General features: G+C 40.0%; 2 protein-coding genes across 4 annotated transcripts in view; both read left to right on the top strand.

Moving 5' to 3' along the window:
- Nucleotides 1-9,994, top strand: part of adcy3a (adenylate cyclase 3a) — a 77,035-nt gene extending 67,041 nt beyond the window's left edge. For 2 of the 3 annotated variants that reach the window (XM_038710308.1, XM_038710309.1), the window contains exons 19-20: nucleotides 2,831-2,955; nucleotides 4,070-9,994. In XM_038710308.1, coding sequence (XP_038566236.1) covers nucleotides 2,831-2,955; nucleotides 4,070-4,249 — 305 coding nt within the window. In that variant the 3' untranslated portion in view covers nucleotides 4,250-9,994. The remainder of the gene's footprint in view (nucleotides 1-2,830; nucleotides 2,956-4,069) is intronic. The other variant, XM_038710307.1, reaches the window with a different exon arrangement.
- Nucleotides 9,995-11,080: 1,086 nt separating this feature from the next.
- Nucleotides 11,081-21,894, top strand: part of LOC119896894 (WD repeat-containing protein 26-like) — a 64,305-nt gene continuing 53,491 nt past the window's right edge. The window contains exon 1 of the mRNA XM_038710311.1: nucleotides 11,081-11,726. Within this exon, the coding sequence (XP_038566239.1) occupies nucleotides 11,452-11,726 (275 nt within the window). The 5' untranslated portion in view covers nucleotides 11,081-11,451. The remainder of the gene's footprint in view (nucleotides 11,727-21,894) is intronic.

A 21,894-nucleotide genomic window follows, 5' to 3' on the forward strand; every position in this document is an offset into this window, starting at 1 on the left:
CCCACCCATTTTTATCAACATGAATCCCAATTATTGTGTGTAAATAATAATACATTACATTTACTCAGGAGGCCATCCAGCTTGATCCCTGCCTTTATTAAAACAAGGGTGTCAGCATCTGTGACTGAAGTCAAATGAAGTAATGATATTGCTGAAGGCTGACATTATATTGACCAAAAATGACAAATTCAAACTGAGCATATACTGTTAGCCTACACATTTCAACATTATCCTCACTTGGATCATTTTACAAGACAAGTAACATAGCTCGTGTATGGATTTCAGTTATTGTTGACAGTTGAAATAGCAAATGGCAATTTACATGGTGACCTTGGATGGATTTCTTTTTTTTATTGTAGAAAATTCAAATACAGCACTTTAAGGCATGTTTCGACAATCCGAAACATATAATACTGTTGAAATAGTATGAGACTACAGCAAAGCCAAAAGAAAACAAACTAAAAGCAAGGAGGAAATTGTGAGTGTCACCTACGGCACCTGCTGTCCTTGCTGCCCCTGTTGCTGCCTCAGATGAACCTTGCTTAATGAGCCTTCCATTTCCCGATATGAAGAAATCCTTCCCAGCTGGTAAATAAGTAGTTAATAGAAGTAGTGCTTTACAGTTCGATTCCATGATGCAGTTGGTGTGAGACTTTGTCAATTGGACATACGCCTTTTTAAACTGCTGGTTGGATTTTGGGTTGTGTTTCCCACACAACATTGTGATTGGTGCCGAAATCTGTTCAAAAGAAGAACAACAATCCACCTCCAACAACTCTCTACATTTTTCAGCTATATCTGCGTCGTTTTTCTTCTAGGTGTTCCAGGCGTGATTTTAGTGCACTGATTTCTAAATCAGTATTTTCTCTAGTAATGAGCCTGGTTCTCACAAGTATATCTTAACATGTAATTTAGAAGTTAGGAAGATGTATTGCACTTTGCCAGAAGTTAGAGGCTGTAGTTGTACCCAGTCCTCTGATGGCCACACTGTGAAACAGCCTGGATGAGATAAACAGTTTGAATGATCTCCTGTGCCACTCGGTCGAACAGCTTGGGGGTTAAGTCTTTAGCTGTAGTCACTTCTCTTCTCAACCAGCATGTCATAAGGGCGGATGGGAGAAGTTGTTAAATACAGCATCCGCCTCCGCAGTCCAGCTCAACTCCTCCAATCACTGAGCCGACCTTCATAACCAGTAAGGGGGAAAAATCTATTTCTGGCGGAATCCACGTCAAGCAGCACTGAGCAGATGAACCAGGCAGGAAGTCAGACACAGAACGGCACAGAGAATCAGGTCGATTTTCAAAATAAAACACCCTTTGCAGACTCCCAATCGGACAACAATATACACAGTTAAACAAGAAACAGTTACTACTACATAGCCTACTTAACTATAGTAGAAGCACAAAAATCAAGGACAACTGAACAAATAAGCAAAACACTTATTCTGAAATGCTCCATGCATGTGGATATGTAACATAGCCTGCAGAGAGCGAGCGGGCTCACCGAGAGCTGTTATCCATAGTTGAAGCACACATAATAAATTAACATCATGTTAACGATGTGTAGGCTAAACGCTCCGCTGCTGAAACACTTCAGTGTGAGAGCCGCTGCCTGTGTCTGATCAGCTGGTGTCATTATTCCACATTTTCCTCCAGTTTCGTTTGTTGTTGTAAAATGTATACACCCAGTGCCCGCTCTGATTGGCGATCACATCTATCACACAAGGATGACAACGGAATGCGTGACTGACAACAGGTCAGGTGCGCTGTATAATTAACCTCCATTTTAATTGCTGTCGATTAGCTAATCACGTTCTCAAATCCCAATTTCAATTTGGAAACGATCTATCGTTCAACACCAATAACTAGCTTGTTGAGCTTTTTAGCGTCACTCGCCCTCATGCTCCACCACCAGTACATGGCAGCATAAAACAGGGCACTAGCCACCGCAGACTGGTAATAGGTAATCTCACATCATTTAACACTCTTAGTCTTGGCTATAGTAACCGGCAGTGCTTGTAGACGCAGCAGCCGGTAGCTCCTTCAAACTTCACTACACTTTTGTTTTTTATCGGTTTGTTCCGGCTTTATTGACAAAACTTGTGTTACCTCTGACATAAATCCAGTCATTGGAAGATGAAGATGGAGTTTTTAGATTAAAGGGCAACGGATCATGATCCACCGGGCCCAAACAACCGGACCAGGCGCCACGGAAGGTGCGCTGATCACTCAGAGGAGAGGAAAGAGAGCCAGGAGAGGAGCCATGCTGGTCCAGCTTGGGCTTAATTCTGCTCCTATATACAACTGGACAAAATGGGACTCATATTGACCAAACAACGGAATTCAGACACTGTTGTGCCCACATCATTACAGAGACCTGCCCCATCAACATCCCGGATCAAGCACTCGGCAGGTGTACCATGTCAGCGCAAGACTCCGGCAAGATGAGAGGAAGTGTTTTACATCGATGATGCTTGGTGCTCAAACACAGTCAAGATGGACTCTGTTTCCCAAATGTCATTGTGAAGATGAAACTTTCATATTATCATCTGGTTACTGCAGTTTACATTGACCCCAGATGCAAATTCAAAAAATGCACTGTGGAATGTTTTGGGTTTATACATATATGTATATATTGTTTTGTTTTATTTTATATGTTACCATATTTTAATATGGTTAATAAGTGTTAATATGTTAACACTTAATTATAGGCTCTGTTGTATGTGTAGCAAGAAGGAACTACAAATTTCGTTTTGTTATGCAGCCTTGTGCTGTGTAATGACTAATAAACAACCTTGTACATGTCACATGTGTCATTACTCTCCCACAGGTCTGAATAAGGGCGGAGTATTAGCAGGAGTAATTGGTGCCCGAAAACCACACTACGACATCTGGGGCAACACTGTGAACGTGGCCAGTCGCATGGAGTCGACAGGGGTTATGGGAAACATCCAGGTACAGCACTGAGCTTTACTGCAGGTCTCTGGATTACTCAACACTGTTTACACAGCTTTCAAAATGAATACTGTTCAGAGTATGTTTGAAGCTTTGGTGCAACAAAATAATGTTTAAGATAAACCATATTTTAATCCAGGTCTATCCTAGGTGAATGTGATCCAGTGTTTTTGAATAGGTGGTGTATTTTTATTTGTGTATGTTTACATATAATGGCTAGAAGTGTTCACCTCACTATATTCTGTACATGTTCCTTCTAAAATTGGTGTGAAAGGAAATCAAGAGGATGTGTAAGGAAATGTATGTGTCAAACTACAATGGCAGTAAAATTAAATTTTACATTTAAATGACATAAATAAATAAAAATAAACTTTGCGAAAGTAATCATGTTTTCATAAATCATTCTCAGTAAGACATTTTGTTTTTAGAAAAGCACAAATATGACAATTCCTGTGGGGAATGTCCCTTCTGTACTGAAGAAAAGCCTTGCCACTAAGGATGATACTGACTTCGGTTTGTGTAGTTTAAAGAACCAAACTACTGTCCTTCCATCAGTACTGACAGTCCAGCTTAAGAGACACGTATAACTCTAAAAAGCCACCGTACACAGTCTGCTCAGCAGCAAACAGCAGACAGTCAGAGACGAGCTAATGAACATAGTGAAGCAGAGCCGGATATTTCCCTCTGGAGCTGGTGGAGACCTAAAACAGAGCTAACAGAGACTTACATTCATCAGGCAACACAAACAGGACTTGACGTGAATATGAATGTTGCTCTCTGTCTGCAGGATGTGTTAAAAGGTCATTGTTGGTTAACACATTTATCAGGACACTTCTATGAGACGATACTGTTTCAGGGATGTATCTGTTAGCTTGTTTGCAGAGTTTTTTTGGTCCCCTCTGCTCCTGAAGGAAAATAAATGGCTCTGTAGCTGCTAAATGCTCCACTATGTTCACAAGCTCACCAGCAATTATTACCTCTTTATGATCAAACTATTACCCCTTTATAACCAGTTATTAGCAAGCTGGAATGTAAAGTGCTACCACAGTTTTAAATAAATGTGTGTTTTTTGTTATAAAGGGTCTGAAAGCTGTGTAATATACTTGTGTTTCAGGTGGTGGAGGACTGCTACAACATCCTGAAGGAGTATGGCTTCCGATTTGTGAGGAGGGGGCCCATCTTTGTGAAGGGGAAAGGGGAACTGCTCACTTATTTTCTGAAGGGAAGAGACAAACAAGGCTCTTTTATCAACAGCTCCTCTGTCACTCTGCCACACCAGGTGGTGGACAGCTAAGGGCCACACTCACTCATATGTGCACACACACACACACACACACACACACACACACACACACACACACACACACACACACACACGTTCAATATCTAAGGTATATGTGCAAGTAGCGATTGTACTGAAGAATTTACTGAAGAGATTAGAAACTGAGTGCGTCAAACACATAGATACAGACTAAATTGTATTAAAACAATACAAAATAAAAATAATTATATTAATAAAGGCAAGTATAGATGGGATAGGCTGGCAGCAGCAAAGTCATTACATGACTTCATGCCCCCTAGTCGAGTGATGGCCACATTTTGTTTAATTTATAAATTTCATTTAGAAGTTGAATTTCATTGATAAAATGTAAGAAAAAAGCTTTCTTGCAATGTTAAGAAATATTTTGAAAGAAATCCTGGATTTGCACCAAAATGAATCACGTGTTTCTTGAAAATGACTTACCTTTTCACCAAATATAGTGGGATTTCCTGCTAATCAGCAAACAGACAAACTGATAGTGACTTGAAATTGAATGTAATTAAACAGCCAGTTCACCCCCCTTACAAAAAGAAAAGTAAAGCAGTGATGAATGGACACTCGCATACTTCGTGGGAGTGGCTGATGTGGTATCGTTATTGGAGACACAGATTTGAATTTTCACAGCTATTGGACAGTGCATGAATAAGCTGGAGATGACATTGGATATCATGTATAATACATTTACCGGAGGTCATCTGACATGGATAAACATTTTCATGAATATTGGACACTGCATGAAGGAGTTAAATATCACTTCCTGTGTCAACTATGTGGCGCTAGAGAACACATACTAATTTTACATTATTTTTCTGCATACCAAGTGGAGACCACACAATGAAATTATATATAAATCAAAAAAAGCTTTCTGCTACCAGTCGGTGGCGCTATGACTATGCCTCAATATTGGCATGTAGATGTCTTTAGGGACTCCTATCAAGCATGTGATTATTTGGGGCAGATTAGACAATGTACACTCAAGTTACAACAAGTTCCATAAAAACCACGTCCGTAGTATTGTGAAGGTCTTTACACTTCGCTGACCAAATTTGGGGTGGATCTGGTTGAGCTGCTAGAAGGACTTCCTGAAAGTATAGCACCTTTTTAAAATGGCACACTTAAATCAAAATGGCTGATTTCCTGTTGGGTGTAGGGCATGGCACCAAGAGGCTTTTGTCTGGAAAAGTACTTACCAAATTTTGTAAAGCTAGGTGAAATGTAGATGTGTGTGCCAACCCTAAGCACTCAAAAATGCAACTGAATGGTAAAATGAATAATAATTCCTGAAATACAAAAACAATACATAAATACTTTCTCCTTTGCCTGTGTGGTATCTAGTCTTGCAGATAGTTTTGATTTTATTTCCTTAGGTGCCCCAGAACCTTCTGTCCTCACCTTAATGTAATAGAGGGGAATGAAATATTATTGTTACTGCAGTATGGAACTGGAGGCTTGTAGAATGTTTTCACACTCTACTGTGACAAAGCAAAAAAACAGCCTCTCCATACTGACAGTGTATATAAACAGTGTTGGGCAAGTTACTCAGAAATTGTAATTAGTTGCTAGTTACTTATTACTCCTTAAAAAAGTAATAATGTTACTTTACTTGTGACTGGGTGATTATTTTCATTACCACCCCCCCCCCCCAAACAAAGCATTCTCTCCCAACTCCCGACTTTTTAGCTAATATCATATTTATAACAGCAGCAAGGACTATGGTTTTTATGCAAGTCTCTCCTGACTTTTGAACTACTGTTCTTTTTTGATAGTAGACAATAAACTAGAGGAAGGGGGTGTGACATGCAACAAAGGTCACCAGCTCGAATCAAACCAGGGACATGGCCGTTTTGTGGTATGCTCTGTAATGTAACCATTCAGCTATCGCAACACCCCATGTTAAATTCCATTTCGGTCACATTCAGTTTTGTCTTAGCGCAAAACATTTGAATTGAGTAATTCAAACAAAAATGGTGTTTTGAATTCAACATTTCAGCATGAGGATGACTAACATGCCTAATTTAAACCGAAATAATTTAAAAACAATGATGGTCTTTAATTACTTTTTGTAAATGTCTCTCAGATAAAAACAGAACATTGATCTCACACACACACACACACACACACACACACTTACTAGCCTTTTTGCAAACACACCAGTTTTGATGCCATCTCCTCAGCACATTAACGCTATGTGGCTTTTGGACATTCTGGACATTTCTACCCATACTTCCATGTACAGGAACCTGATTGACTGATTTGAGTTCACATTTTCTGTCTCTGACGAGGAAGAGGATTTGGAAGTGGACCAATGAGAGGCTAGAGTGTGACAGTAGAGACTGATCTGCCACCTGCTGCTTGCCCATGTGTGGTTATGGGTGTGTATAAGAGTGTGTGCGTTGCTCATAGTGTATTTTTCCACAGTCGCAGTGTTCTTTCTCCTTCGTCTGATCTGGGAACATGTCAGGTCTGTCAGTACTGCGCTCTCCTCTCTGCTCCTGGACCTCTCTACACCGCTGGCTTCTGGACTTTGCTATGCGTCTGTACAGTGTGATGTAGGTGAGGGACAAAAGTTAGCACACATGGCAGAGAGATTTTTCACACGGATTGTGGATTGACGAAAGTGCCTATTGCAGCTATGATCGCCATGTTTTAATTAAATTGAGGAATTCCCAGGCCCTCTACAAGCGAGGGAAATTTCCAATGCTGTGAAAAGATAATTCCAGTTCATTAAAATCTTTGTAGCACATTAGAGTCTGTTAGACTAAAATGGTATAGATAATCTGATTAAAGCACTGGGTTTGTATCCAACATGTCTGAATGTCTGACTGCTTGTGTTTCTTGACCAATTAGACCAAATTTTAATTGTATTTTTATTTTAGACCTTATGACATAAAATCTTGGCCTTGACTTGAAGGGGCAATATGTAGTTTTTCAATGAAATCACTTATCAATAAATCAAATTCTGCCTTATTGTCAATGGGCTGTAGCCTCATTTAGAAATTAAGCACACACCTTGTTTCTTTGTTGCTTGCATCAGCCACTATTCTGCTTTTAATGTGAAGGCACGGGGTCGCGATGTAGCCCTGTGCGCGCCCCCGAGCCTCTCTCCAACTATACCGACAACACCGCAGCTAATGACATGCGGTCCACTAACACAACAAAACAACCGGCTCCCAGCACAACACAGACTCCAACATAAACTCCACATAAGGATAAAAACAATAAAGGTTCATGTGTTGACGCCCATCAGACCAAACGAGATTCAGATGATGTTGGATGAAAAGTGAAGTGAACCTCAGAAAGGCTGGCATCATGGAGAGAGTCACGCTAGCTTGCCGGCTAATGTTATGCGGTGCAAAATTATATCACTTTCCACATTACTTGACCCGCTAACGCGACCCTATTACTATCCTGTGTACCACCAGGATTATGTCAAAGTGTGTATTTTAACCGCTGTCACACTGCCTTTGGGAATGTTGAAGTAACAGAGTCTGAACACGTCTATGTGAAAAGCCACAGCCGGCATGCTGGTGTTTACGCATTTACTGAAAACTACATAATGCCCCTTTAATGGGTACCATATTAAAAAAGTCAAAAGGGACACAAGCTTTTATAAACTGGAATTTAAAGTACAATGAACAGCACCAAAAAGTTAAATTCATGAAGTTGAACTTGCTGCAGCCTTTGGATGCTGTTTGCACAAGATTTGGATCAATCTCATTTTCACCTGGTACTAAAATCCGATCTGTATCTGGCTCTCATTATCTTAACTCTGCTCGTACTGTGGTCGGATCGCGCCCAACGATTTAGGAAGGCGAGCCAGCTGACTTTCTGCAGCAATTGTCCAGTTTTGATATGACGTGCTGTCCATCTACAGTGCTACTAAGCAGAGGTTTCATCCATTTCGAAGTAACTTCTTGCAACGGAAGATATGCTAGATATGCTACTACCTGTAGCTTTTTGGTGGCCAGCTTGAGAAAGCAGGAAGAGGCGGAGTTAAGTGACCTTTCTTGTTTGGTGCACTTTTTTCTTCAGAATGTGGTCAAACTAAACAGACATTATTTACACCTGGCTAAGATCTGATCACAATGTGAGCTTGACCACCTCCAGATGTGGATTCTGTGTGTGTTAATACCTGGACATGTTTTCCATGATCCTGATAATGTGTCAGATACAGATGTCATGTTCATATCAAGTGGAAATGGGGTCTTACTTTTCTAATGCATTCCGGCCTGAAATTGCCTATCTTCTGTGTGTCTTTCTAGTCTCTGTTTGCTTGTTTGTGTGAAGGGTTGCATATTCCAAAATGAACACGTGTACACACAGGGTTTTGCATATACTAATGTGTTTACACTTGCAGGATATGGTCTGTGTGGTCAACAACTGTTTTGGGTACAGTCAAAATCTGCAAGATGTATGCATTGACCCTCACAGAGCTGGCAGGTGAAAAAATGTACATTACTCGAACCCACCTGGCTATTTGGACAGTCTAAGTTACACTTAAGAGGACATGTCCTCTCACAACTTTAGCAGGTCTGACCCTCCAGCTGAGTCATCTTGGTCCCTCTACCCAAGGTGGAAGTAAAGTTGAAAGGTTGATGCCAGAATTAACATGTACACTGGAAAAGTGTCTTAGCAGTCAAGCTTAGATAGCAAAAAAGGTTGACCTAATTACATGACATTTTGGAACAATTGCAGGCAAATGGTGTATTGGGAAATGTTGAACAAGGCTGCACAATATGTAAAAACAGGTCTGACTACACACGCAGGGATTGAAGCCCATCACTGTGCCTCCTTTTTGTCATTTTGCTTGCAACAACACACCAAATTGTTTGCATTTGGATAACATGTGACACTCCTTCTAAAGTTTGTATTTCCGATGTACCAAGGCGTTGATATGACAGTGAGCAGTGAAATGCAGAATGAGCAGGTGGCAGCTGTACTTCATGTGTGTTTTGGGTGGAAGATTTTAGAGAGCCGTTGCTCTTCTGCTGATTGTGATCCCATTAGTGTCTCTATAGAATAGGATGAAAGTGCAATAGTTTCTTCTACAAACCATGCGCTCTTCTCTTATGAAAAGGTTCAGTCACTCCCCTTTAATTCATATTTTTATAATGTAATGTATAAGTTTTGTTCTATTTAAAGAAAGGGAAAGAGGACTGAATGTATCCTCATTGTACATAGAGTTTAGACAGTGTTTATTGGATTTATTTATTGGAAAAGACAGGGACATCTTTTTCTTTTTTTTTTTTTTTAAACTGATGTGGAAATGCCAATGATGAAGGAATGGCTTTAGATGTAAAAGCCAAAACATGGACCATGGCTGTAAACTGATTTGTATTTTAAAAGAATCTCAGGCTTGGGAACGAAATAGCACTTTCAATAATGTATTGTGAACTTTTTTTAGCTAAGTACCAACAGAAGAACACCGAAATGCCATCTGGAGAGCCCACACCAGCAGGGCCAGCTGATGGCATCAAAAGGCAACACAATGTTTCTATCATGTGGTTCTGGTTGTTGTTACCATTCAGCTTTTGTCAGAATTTGATTCAAAACTTTGATCTTCTCCGTTTTTGTGAATTAGACATACTGTCGGTCTACTTAGCCTGTTCTGAGCAGTTGATTCATATTCTGTTTTTTGAGTTAAGGAATATCTCCCTCACCCTTTCATTTCAGTTGTTTGTCATCATAACCGTGAGTTGATTAAAAAAATCTAATAAAGATGAGCCTTCAGTGTCATGATTACTTCACAGTCAGTAGAATCATCAAGATTAAAACAAAAAGGCATGAAATATTTCAGTTTATGTATAATGAATCTAGAATATAAAAGTTTCACTTTGTCAAGATTTTCAACTTTTGAGATGCACCTGTACTATATCAGCAAGGTCTCTCCCAGGCAGACATTTCAAGGCAGACAGGGGTTTCCAGATGTGCTGTTCAAGCTCTTTTGAAGAAGCACAAAGGAACGGGCAACACTGAGGACTACAGATGCAGTGGTCGGCCAAAGAAACTTACTTTAGCTGATGAAAGACACATCATGTTTACTTCCCGTTGCAATCGGAAGATGTCCAGCAGTGCCATCAGGTCAGAGCTGCAGGAAACAGTGGAACACTGGTACACCCAACTACTGTCCAGAGAAGTCTGGCCAGAACTGGCCTTCATGGTGACTTGCAGCCAAAAAGCCTCCAACATGGAAACAAGGCCACACAACTAAACTATGCACAGAAACACAGGAACTGTGATGCAGAAGAATGGCGGCAGGTGTTTTGGACTGATGAGTCAAAATTTAAAATATTTGGCAGAAGTTAGTTTGTTGAAGGGCTGGACAGCAGTACATGAGTCTGCAGGCAGCAGTGAAGCATCGTAGAGGTTCCTTACATGTTTGGGCCTCCATTTTTGCAAACAGAGTTGGGGAGTTGGTCAGAATAAATGGAAAAAACCTATCCGTCATGGGGATGATCCATCGTCAGGGAGGCATCTGAGGCCCCAAATTTATTGTATTGGACTCCACCATAAATAAATGGCACATAAGTTTCTGTTATGCTGGTTTTGTCCACTACCATCACTACCTTGTTTAATATGTGTAGGAACTGCATATATTTTTGTCTTCTGATTTGAAGTAGTAATATATAGTAGTAATATATGTTCTGTGTGTAGCGTAATAGGGGCTACAACTTTCACTTTAATGTGCAGCCCTGTCCTGTAGAATGACAAATGAATTTACATTTAAATGAAGTGCCGCAGTGGTTTAGCGTCCCCTACGGGTGACGCAGCCCGCGCAAAAAGACGTGAAGGAATTTCCGCTGACGTCACTGCGTATGTCCAAAACAGGGCTGCAGCTGTCTGAGAGCAACAATAACAAGCTCTACCCAACAACTCCAACGCGGCTGGAACAGACTGACAGCGCCAAATACCAGCGAATTTCACAAAATGCGGCTGTCGACATAACTCAGACCTCCATTTCTTCGTCGTCGAAAAGTGGGTTATCGTCGCCGCCTCCTCCGTGAAACAAACACCGAGACTCGGCCGCAGGGGCAACAGGGCAGTTCTGGGCTGCATCTGGGTCAGTGGGCCTGTCGGCGGCTGGAACGGTGGTTTTGTTATCCCGCAGTGCCCCGTTGCGCATGACATTCGTTTAACGTTATATACATCGTGTCACCTGCATAAACCGTGGTAGCATGCAGACTAACGGGACAGCACAGGACCGAGATTCAGAACTGTCCTGCCGAAACGGTGAGCAGAACGGTGAGTCGTCCTCCAACGGACTTCTGTCAGTCACCAACAATGGAAACACTGTCAGCAACAACAACGGAGTGTCAGCCCAGTCTGCGTCCAACAACATCAACTGCACGTCGGACGCCACCTCGGGCGTCAAAAAGAAGAAGCGCCTGTCTCAGTCCGAGGAGGATGTCATCAGGCTGATAGGACAACATTTACACGACTTAGGTCTCAAGTAAGTGAGCCAGGCGAGCTTGTTCAGCCAGATGATTTGTCTTCCTCAGGTCTATCTTGCGGTTGGACAGTCACGGGGACCTGTGGACACGTTGTCTTCTTTAGGGAGGAAAACATCCCACATCTCATTTAAAAGATCAGACAGTTTGACGCTTTCTCATATCAGCAATGCGCTTACATGAATAAACATCACTGAATCCATGTTAGGAATCTGTAGCCGTACAGGTGTACTTAATCTTCGTGGAATACGTTTTCATAGCTCTGTTTGGGACGGAGCCCGCAGTGGATGAGAACTCCCGGATTGGGTTGAATTGTTTTTATGGAATTGCTTGAATTTTGAGCGGAGTTTGGCATGAGATATCAAAGATGAGTATTAAGTGAAGGGTAAACCTAACGAAACTGAAGTCACCCACCCTTCATGACCTACATTAATATTATACTGTAAGTACATACAGTAGGCTGCTATGTACTGTGTGTACTTGTTCATTCTTACCACAGGTGGAGAACTTAAGTATTTACAAAACAACAATGGAAAGACATGGATTATAAATTAACGAACAAAAAATAAGCAAGTACCTTGTGTTTTTTTTGTTTGTTTTTTGTTGTTGAGTTACACTTTCCCCACTGGGTTGTAAATTTTGGGTGAGGTCTGGATGACCTGCAGGGAAGGAGACCTTATGGAATGGGATCATGTTTTCTTTTAGTGTTGATGTGAACTTTTCTAGGTTTGCGTGGTCTGTTAACAGATTGAGCCAATAGTTTGTTGAGGATTTAGTTCTGTCTTTACAGTTAAGTAATATCATTTTCTTGGTCACAGTTAGGCTAATGCAATTAAGAGGAATGTTCTGTTTACAGCGGCATCTATGTGACTGAGTTTCTGTCAGTAATTTCAGGGTGATCAGAGCATGGTCTGAAAGAATCATACTGTGGATGTTGTGGATACTATTGCTCTATGCGTCAGTGAGGTGTTGACCAGAAATTAGTCAATGCAGGGGTATGTTTTATGGTATGAGGAGTACAAAGAATAATCAGTGGATAAGATACGTGCCTTTTGGTGTGAGAGACCCGGGTTCAATCCCCTACTGTGACACATCCACCAATGTGTCCCTGAGCAAGACACTTAACCCTCTAAATAGCAATTGTAAGTTGCTTTGGATAAAAGCGTCAGCTAAATGAATAATGTAAGGTGGTAGACATTTTGTAATTCAAATGTTACATAATGAACCACCAAAGGAGTGAGAGGAAAGAGGATATCTAAAACAGACTATCTTAAGTATTGGTTAATCTGTTTTTTTTCCCCAGATGAGGCAATTGTAGTCTATTCTTTGGGCCTTTGGGCAAGATACTGAATCCCTTCAAATATTTTTAGTCAATCCAACAGTCCAAAACCTAATGATACTTTTACAATGATATAAAACAAAAAAGCAGCAAATCCTCACACTGGAGAAGCTGCAACCACAGAATGATCTGTGTTTTTGCTTGGTAAATAATGTAAACCCTTAAACGACTGTTAAATAATTAATTAATAAAAAACATTGTGAATGTTTGCTCAACCCACCTGTTTTCCTCTTCACAGCTTATAGATAGTATAAGGCATGGGCCGGTGTGAGATTTTCACGGTATGATAATCATAAGCAAAAATATTGCGGAGTTGCGATTACAACTCTAAAATGTGTTCTTTTTAAATGAATGGTAAAAGACATTACCTTTTTCCATTGAACACAATATATTTTATTTTTAAGCAACAACATATACAACTGCTGCTAAGAATAATATCAAAAAATGCTATAAAATGGATTATTGTTATTTCAGTGTTGATGCACTTATGGGCCATTCCAGAATTGGAGGACAATTTAGTCATCAACACTTTTGAAAAATCAACCCTTTATTTTGTCATTTTCTGTTATGTATATAAGAAAAACTGGTAATACACCATAAAATAAATTGATCTATTCCAGCTCAGGCATCAAAGGTGCACTATATATTAGCTGTTTATTTGTTGTGTGCTATGCTTGGCGCAACCCTGTTACGAATACTCAGGAACCTCTAGAAGTATATTTTAAAATATTTGCTTAATAAATCCTTTACCATTAAATAAAGAAATTCACATTTACATTGAATACTCATTTAATTTTAGATAAGACTTTACTTATATTAATTTAAGCAACTTTATAAATCTATCTTGCCCAACTTTTAAATAGATCCAAGTTTTGTTTTATTAATTTCAGTAATTATTTTCAAATATTTGCTGATACACATTATGCGAGCTGAGAAAAATCATCATCAGGTTATTTTAATAAAAATTATATGGTAACAGTGACATAAATGTGATAAATAAATACTCAGAACCACAGGAGTGTTGTTTAAATAAATAAGATTTTATTTGGCTCAAGAGGATGAATAGGACCTCAAACTAGATCTGATCAAATATTCAATGTACAAACATAGAAGAGTCATACAGGCATGTAGGCAGACAACCTGGCATTAAAATGATCGAGTTATCAAAAACACTCTCGAACTGATCAATATTTTAGAAAGCTGATTTGTTCAGATGTTCACTTGGCTGGACAGACTATCACATCTCTCTCTTGCAATGGCCATGTGGCTCAATAATCCCATCCAGGTAGTTGATGCAACCTTAACCTGCTATGGTTACCTGGTGGCAATAAAATAAAAATATTAGCAATTTATTCTCGAAAATATGGTAATACATTTAAAACATGCAGATTTTGCAAAATTATGCATATATTTACTGTTCTTATAGATAATAGACCGTCCCTTCTGGGTGAACTGAAGGCGATGCAACCCTGTATCATGTTAGTGTAGCATTGATTTGCAACCCTGTTACTGTAATTACAGTAACAGGGTCGCAAATCAATGCTAATCTTTTTCTCAGGAATAGATGCTACATATGGAATGAAGTGTTACACTCAAGGTCAAGGACAGACTTAGTTATATAAATAAAAAGACACAACTTCAAAATAAATGTTTCTTATTCTGATAATATGAGTAACAGGGTTGCGTTGGTTAGAGTGACACACTCAATAATGGCTAAAAAGATTGGAAAAATAGAAGAGAGGACTTAACTTTGGGTTACCCATGGTGCTAGCAAATGACTTGGTGATGTCAGTTCCACTGTGTCATGTGACTCACTGTTTTTTCTCTTCCTTTGACAGGCTAAATGGGTTTTGGTAACAGGGTTGCACACATGTTGTGGGACACAACTTCTGTGCATAAATACTATTATTTAAAATATATTCATGATTTCAAAACTTTTTTGAACAATTATAAGAGACATATATCAAGAAATTGATACCAAAAAAGTAGATTTAAAACTTATTTTAACTTTTATATTTGACATGCAAATTTGTCATAAAGAAGGTGGGACAAGAGAAAAATGCCATTTTAGGGGGTGCTGGAAAGCTATCTGGTATTATAAATTATATTTTGGAGCTACTTTTTCTACAACTATATTTACATTTCATCTCAGGATGATTCACACATGCATGTTTTAGTATTTTGCACATGTATTATTTGAAATTTAATGGGTGGGACAGAAAATGTCCTCCAATTCTGGAATGAATGACTGATGCTGCCCATTGCTAAAATAGCCACAAACCAATGCCATGTTTACGAGTGGACCAGCGCTAACATTAATGAGTGATTAAACTATAGTGTTTAACTTATTCAAAATATGTCTGCAAGCTGCGCGTCTGCATTTACAGTAGGAGAGCCCTGTTTATCATTATTATAGTAATGGCATGAGATTTATGGTATTATTATTAGTAGTACTAGCAGTAGTAGTATATAGGTATTTTTTATAGTTTCTGTTTTGCTGGCCCCCACAATACACTTTAATGTTCATTAGTAGTACTACTCTATAATTTATAACAAATAAGAATTTTTCTTTTATGCATTTGACTCTTATTTATCAAAGCCTTAATATATTTTCTGTACAAAGGACTATTTAACAAAAAAGTTTCTCTTTATGCCATTATGTCATGGTATCTTGGTATGGTCTCAAGATAAGAACAGGGATAATCTTTGTTTATGTGTGTTTTTTAAAATGTGTGTGTGTGGGGGGGGGGGTCCTCAAATATTGAAATCGGTATCAGACTTTAAAATTCCATATTGGTTGGGCTCTAGTTCACTTCCTTAACTGAGGTCTGTTGCCATGGTAATTTATGCTGCATCTCTAAACTGCTCTGAGCATGTTATCTTACAGGTTAACTCTAGGTTAGCCCTGTATACGTGGGCTACACACCACATCTGTACTTAATGATGAGAAGCAGGATATTAATACCACTTGATAAAATATTTTAAGATTTCATCCTGACATGTTCCACTGGGGTTACAGCTGAAATAAAGTTATTCTTAACACAACAGCATTACGTTCATACAGTGAGCCCTGCAGCCTCTGTGATTTTAGGGAGAAGATCTTAATTAAATAACCATCTAGTTTCTGAAATGTAGGCCATCTTTAGGTGTCCAAAAACTAGGAATAGGCAGGGGTGAGTAGATGAAAGTGGCAGTTTTACAAGAACATAAATCGGAAATTCCCTAAAAGTCACAAATCCAAATCACTCTGGTGTTTTCTTCTGAATACACCCAATTCACGACAAAGTCTCTAAAAGTGCATGGTAATATTTATAAATCCGATTGCGAAGTTTAATATAATTTTCCACTGCATGAATAACACACGGCTGAGGTGTGTGTGTGATGTTGCAGTCTTGCAAAGTGAAGCGGTGTGGTTCTCATAAATGAATGACTATAATGTCAGAGAATAGTCAAAATTTTAATTTATAGATTTGTGATTATGGCTCAATTTTTTTATTACAATATGCAGTTGTACCTTTAAATCCTAATCATATTACACATAAAAGAAAAGTCCATAAATTACATAATGGAGAATTAGCCTACAATAAGAACACTGTGAAGATAATTACAAATTTACTCAGTGTGATGCCAACAAGCCTCCTTGGCTTTAAACCCTTTATTTCCTGTCACTATTAATGTGCATTCTTCAGGTGAAAATACGGAGCATGCGCCGTTGCGAAAAAAACTCTACCTGCATGGCTGAATATGCCCGTTTTATGCGAACGCGCACCAACTCCAATTCAGTTAACACCGACTCAATTAACCAACATCTTATTCACCGTCGTAGTTTAACACCAGTGTAGCGGTCAGAGCTTGATAACCCTGAGTTTGCTTGATAACCCTGAGTTAAGTTAGTCTGAATAGGTTAAACTCCCGTCATAGTACAGGCCATTGCTCCGGAGCAAGTTATGTTCCAGATAAGAAATCAAATCTATAAAAACACCGCCTACTGACCAATTCAATTCAATTCAGTTTTATCTATATAGCGCCAAATCACAACAACAGTTATCTCACAGCGCTTTTCATAAAAGAGCAGGTCTAGACCATACTCTATGATGTTATTTACAGAAGCCCAACAATTCCCACCAAGAGCAGCACTAGGCGACAGAGGCAAGGAAAAACTTCCTTTAAGAGGCAGAAATCTCGAGCAGAACCATGGCTCAGGGTGGGCGGCCATCTGCCTCGACCGGTTGGGGGTGAAGGAGAGAGAGAGAGAGAGAGAGAGAGAGAGGGGGCAAGAGAGAGAGAGAGGGCAAGAGAGGAACAGAGAGAAAAAGAGAGGGATGGAAGGAGAGAGAGGGGAGGGAGGCAGCCTACACAATATACACACACACAGGTACAGACAGTAAAGGTGATGTTGCTATAGACTAAATGAAAAATGGTACAGATATTTATAGTAGTGTTAATGATAACAATCGTAATGTTAATGATTATAATAACAATAGGACTAGTAACAATAGTTGTTGTAGCAGAGGGTGTCGAGCAGGAACACGGGGGCAGCAGGTGACCCGCAGCCACAGATCCAGACTCCACAGCTCCAGAGCCAGAAACACCTGCAGGAAGTGATAGGAGGAGAGAGGAGAGGGACGAGAAAGCACAAGACTACCGGAAAGGGGAGAAGTTGTGTTAGTAACATGCAATAATGGGATGAGGTTGCATACAGAGGGAGAGAAAGTAGAGGAGAGAGGAGCTCAGTGCATCATAGGAAGTCCCCCGGCAGTCTGGGCCTATAGCAACATAACTAAGGGATGGTTCAGGACTCACCTGAGCCAGCCCTAACTATAAGCTTTATCAAAGAGGAAAGTCTTAAGCCTACTCTTAAATGTGGAGATGGTGTCTGCCTCCTGAACCCAAACTGGAACCTGGTTCCACAGGAGAGGAGCTTGATAGCTGAACGCTCTGGCTCCTAGTCTACTTTTGGAGACTCTAGGAACCACAAGTAACCCTGCATTCTGGGAGCGCAGTGCTCTGGTGGGGTAGTAAGGTACTATGAGCTCTTTAAGATAAGATGGTGCCTGACCATTAAGAGCTTTGTAGGTGAGAAGAATGATTTTAAATTCTCTTCTGGATTTTACTGGAAGCCAATGCAGAGAAGCTAAGACTAATATGATCTCTTTTCCTGGTTCCTGTCAGAACACGTGCTGCAGCATTCTGGATCAGCTGAAGAGTCTTAATGGACTTTTTCGAGTAGCCTGATAATAAGGAATTACAGTAATCCAGCCTAGAAGTAACAAATGCATGGACTAGTTTTTCTGCATCATTTTTAGACAGGATATTCTTGATTTTCTCAATATTACGTAGGTGAAAAAAGGCGGTCCTTGAAATTTGCTTAATGTGAGACTTAAACGACATGTCCTGATCAAAGATAACTCCAAGATTCCTCACAGTGGTGCTGGAGGCCAGGGCGATCCCATCAAGGGAAACTATATCTCTAGATAATGCGTCACGGAGGTGCTTAGGCCCCAGAACAATAACTTCAGTTTTATCTGAGTTTAACATTATAAAATTACAGGTCATCCAGGTTTTAACATCCTGAAGGCACATTTGAATTTTAGCTAACTGATGAGTTTCATCTGGCTTGATCGATAGATATAATTGAGTATCATCTGTATAACAATGAACGTTTATGGAGTGTTTTCTGATAATATTGCCTAAAGGAAGCATATTTAAAGTGAAGAGGATTGGTCCGAGGACAGATCCTTGTGGAACTCCATGACTAAGTTTGGCGTGCATGGAGGACTCATCGTTAACATGTACAAATTGAATTTGTTCTGATAAATAGGACTTAAACCAGCTTAGAGCGGTTCCTTTTCTGATTTCTGATGCAATGAGGAGGTCATTAGTAATTTTCACCAGTGCTGTCTCTGTGCTATGATGAGCTCTAAATCCTGACTGAAAGTCCTCACATAAACTATTGCTCTGTAGAAAGTCACACAGCTGTTTGGCAACTGCTTTCTCCAGGACCTTAGAGAGAAATGGAAGGTTAGATATAGGTCTATAGTTGGCTAAAATATTTGGATCAAGGTTGGGCTTTTTCAGAAGAGGTTTAATTACAGCTACTTTAAAGTACTGTGGTACATAGCCTGTTGATAAAGATAGATTGATCATATCTAGTATAGAGGTGCTGACTAAGGGTAAAACATCTTTAAGCAACCTAGTCGGGATGGGGTCTAAGAGGCAGGTTGATGGTTTAGATGAAGAAATTATTGAAGTTAGTTGGTAAAGATTGAGGGAAGCAAAACAGTCTAAACATATATCTGGTTCTACAGCTGTTTCTAAGGTTCCTGAGTTTAGAGATAAGTTGGTGCCAGTTAAGGGCAGGTCTTGGTGAATTTTGTCTCTAATAGTTAGAATTTTATCATTAGAAGAAGCTCATGAAGTCGTAACTACTGAGAGCTACGGGAATACTTGGCTCAATAGAGCTGTGACTCTCTGTCAGCCTGGCTACAGTGCTGAAAAGAAACCTGGGGTTGTTCCTATTTTCCTCTATTAATGACGAGTAGTACGCTGCTCTGGCATTACGGAGGGCCTTCCTATAAGTTTTAAGACTATCTTGCCAAATTAAACGAGAATTTTTCTGTTTGGTGGAACGCGATATTTGCTTTAATTTGCAAGTTTCAGTATTATACCATGGAGCTAACCGTCTTTGTTTTATTATTTTCTTTTTTAGAGGGCCAATTCCTCTCAAGTTTCCAATCAGCTTTCTTAGAAAATGACATCACCATCTGTAGAAGATCCCACAGACTGTTTTATAGGCTGCTTTTATGTTTGCTGCGATGATGTGGAGAAACCTTTGTATAGTGATATCATCCTACAGAGACTGATTGAAAAGCCTTTTAGGGTACTACGTGTTGTAGGTTTTTACAGTAAGCCCACTTACAGCTTTGAAATGTGTTTTATTATTTTCTATTCATCCCAAGTCTGTTTCACACAGCCTGATGCAGATGAAAATAAATGGGTTTTGTTTCTCTTATGTTAGTAGTATGTAGTAGCTATTACAGAGAGATGTCGGCGGAGGTTATGTGAGCACCTTTTATGGCATAAATGGATTTTTTGTCGTTTTGTTGCTTTATGAAGATAATTAACACTAATTAACACTTTTGAGCATGTTAAAAAAATTAATCTCATTTTTGAATTGACAAGAAGTTCTTAAAAGTGCCTATTCAGTGCCTGAGTCTTTTAAAGTGGAGACGCGACAAACAGACGAGAAAAAATAAGGCTAATATTTTCATAGAATCTATAAGACCCTGATAAGAACACATTAAATCTAAAGTATTTTCGACAGGGGGAAATGTTTAGGGGTTTCCCTCCTTCGGCTGACTGCTGCACCAACCGGAAGGGGAGGGGTCGTGTTACTTTCTGCGTTGCGGTCAACCTGCGGGATTCCTACACTTCTTCTACAATGGGTACGGAAAGTATTCAGACCCCTTTAAATTTTTCACTCTTTGTTTCATTGCAGCCATTTTCCAAAAATCAAAAAAGCTCATTTTATTCCTCAGTAATGTACACTCAGCACCCCATCTTGACAGAAAAAAAACAGAAATGTAGAAATTTTTGCAAATTTATTAAAAAAGAAAAACTGAAATATCACATGGTCATAAGTATTCAGACCCTTTGCTCAGTATTTAGTAGAAGCACCCTTTTGATCTAATACAGCCATGAGTCGTTTTGGGAAAGATGCAACAAGTTTTTCACATCTGGATTTGGGTATCCTCTGCCATTCCTCCTTGCAGATCCTCTCCAGTTCTGTCAGGTTGGATGGTAAACGTTGGTGGAAAGCCATTTTCAGGTCTCTCCAGAGATGCTCAATTGGGTTTAAGTCAGGGCTCTGGCTGGGCCATTCAAGAACAGCCACGGAGTTGTTGTGAAGCCACTCCTTCGTTATTTTAGTGTGCTTAGGGTCATTGTCTTGCTGGAAGGTAAACCTTCGGCCCAGTCTGAGGTCCAGAGCACTCTGGAAAAGGTTTTCGTCCAGGATATCCCTGTACTTGGCCGCATTCATCTTTCCCTCGATTGCAACCAGTCGTCCTGTCCCTGCAGCTGAAAAACATCCCCACAGCATGATGCTGCCACCACCATGCTTCACTGTTGAGACTGTATTGGACAGGTGATGAGCAGTGCCTGGTTTTCTCCACACATACCGCTTAGAATTAAGGCCAAAAAGTTCTATCTTGGTCTCATCAGACCAGAGGATCTTATTTATCACCATTTGGAGTCCTTCAGGTGTTTTTTAGCAAACTCCATGCAGGCTTTCATGTGTCTTGCACTGAGGAGAGGCTTCCGTCGGGCCACTCTGCCATAAAGCCCCGACTGGTGGATTGCTGCAGTGATGGTTGACTTACTACAACTTTCTCCCATCTCCCGACTGCATCTCTGGAGCTCAGCCACAGTGACCTTTGGGTTCTTCTTTACCTCTCTCACCAAGGCTCTTCTCCCCCGATAGCTCAGTTTGGCCGGACGGCCAGCTCTAGGAAGGGTTCTGGTCGTCCCAAACGTCTTCCATTTGAGGATTATGGAGGCCACTGTGCTCTTAGGAACCTTAAGTGCAGCAGAAATTTTTTTGTAACCTTGGCCAGATCTGTGCCTTGCCACAATTCTGTCTCTGAGCTCTTCAGGCAGTTCCTTTGACCTCATGATTCTCATTTGCTCTGACATGCACTGTGAGCTGTAAGGTCTTATATAGACAGGTGTGTGGCTTTCCTAATCAAGTCCAATCAGTATAATCAAACACAGCTGGACTCAAATGAAGGTGTAGAACCATCTCAAGGATGATCAGAAGAAATAGACAGCAC

The sequence above is a fragment of the Micropterus salmoides genome, unplaced genomic scaffold (assembly GCF_014851395.1).
Source record: "Micropterus salmoides isolate LMB-PRFRI ecotype aquatic unplaced genomic scaffold, ASM1485139v1 Ms_hic_scaffold_11, whole genome shotgun sequence".
Classification (NCBI taxonomy): domain Eukaryota; kingdom Metazoa; phylum Chordata; class Actinopteri; order Centrarchiformes; family Centrarchidae; genus Micropterus; species Micropterus salmoides.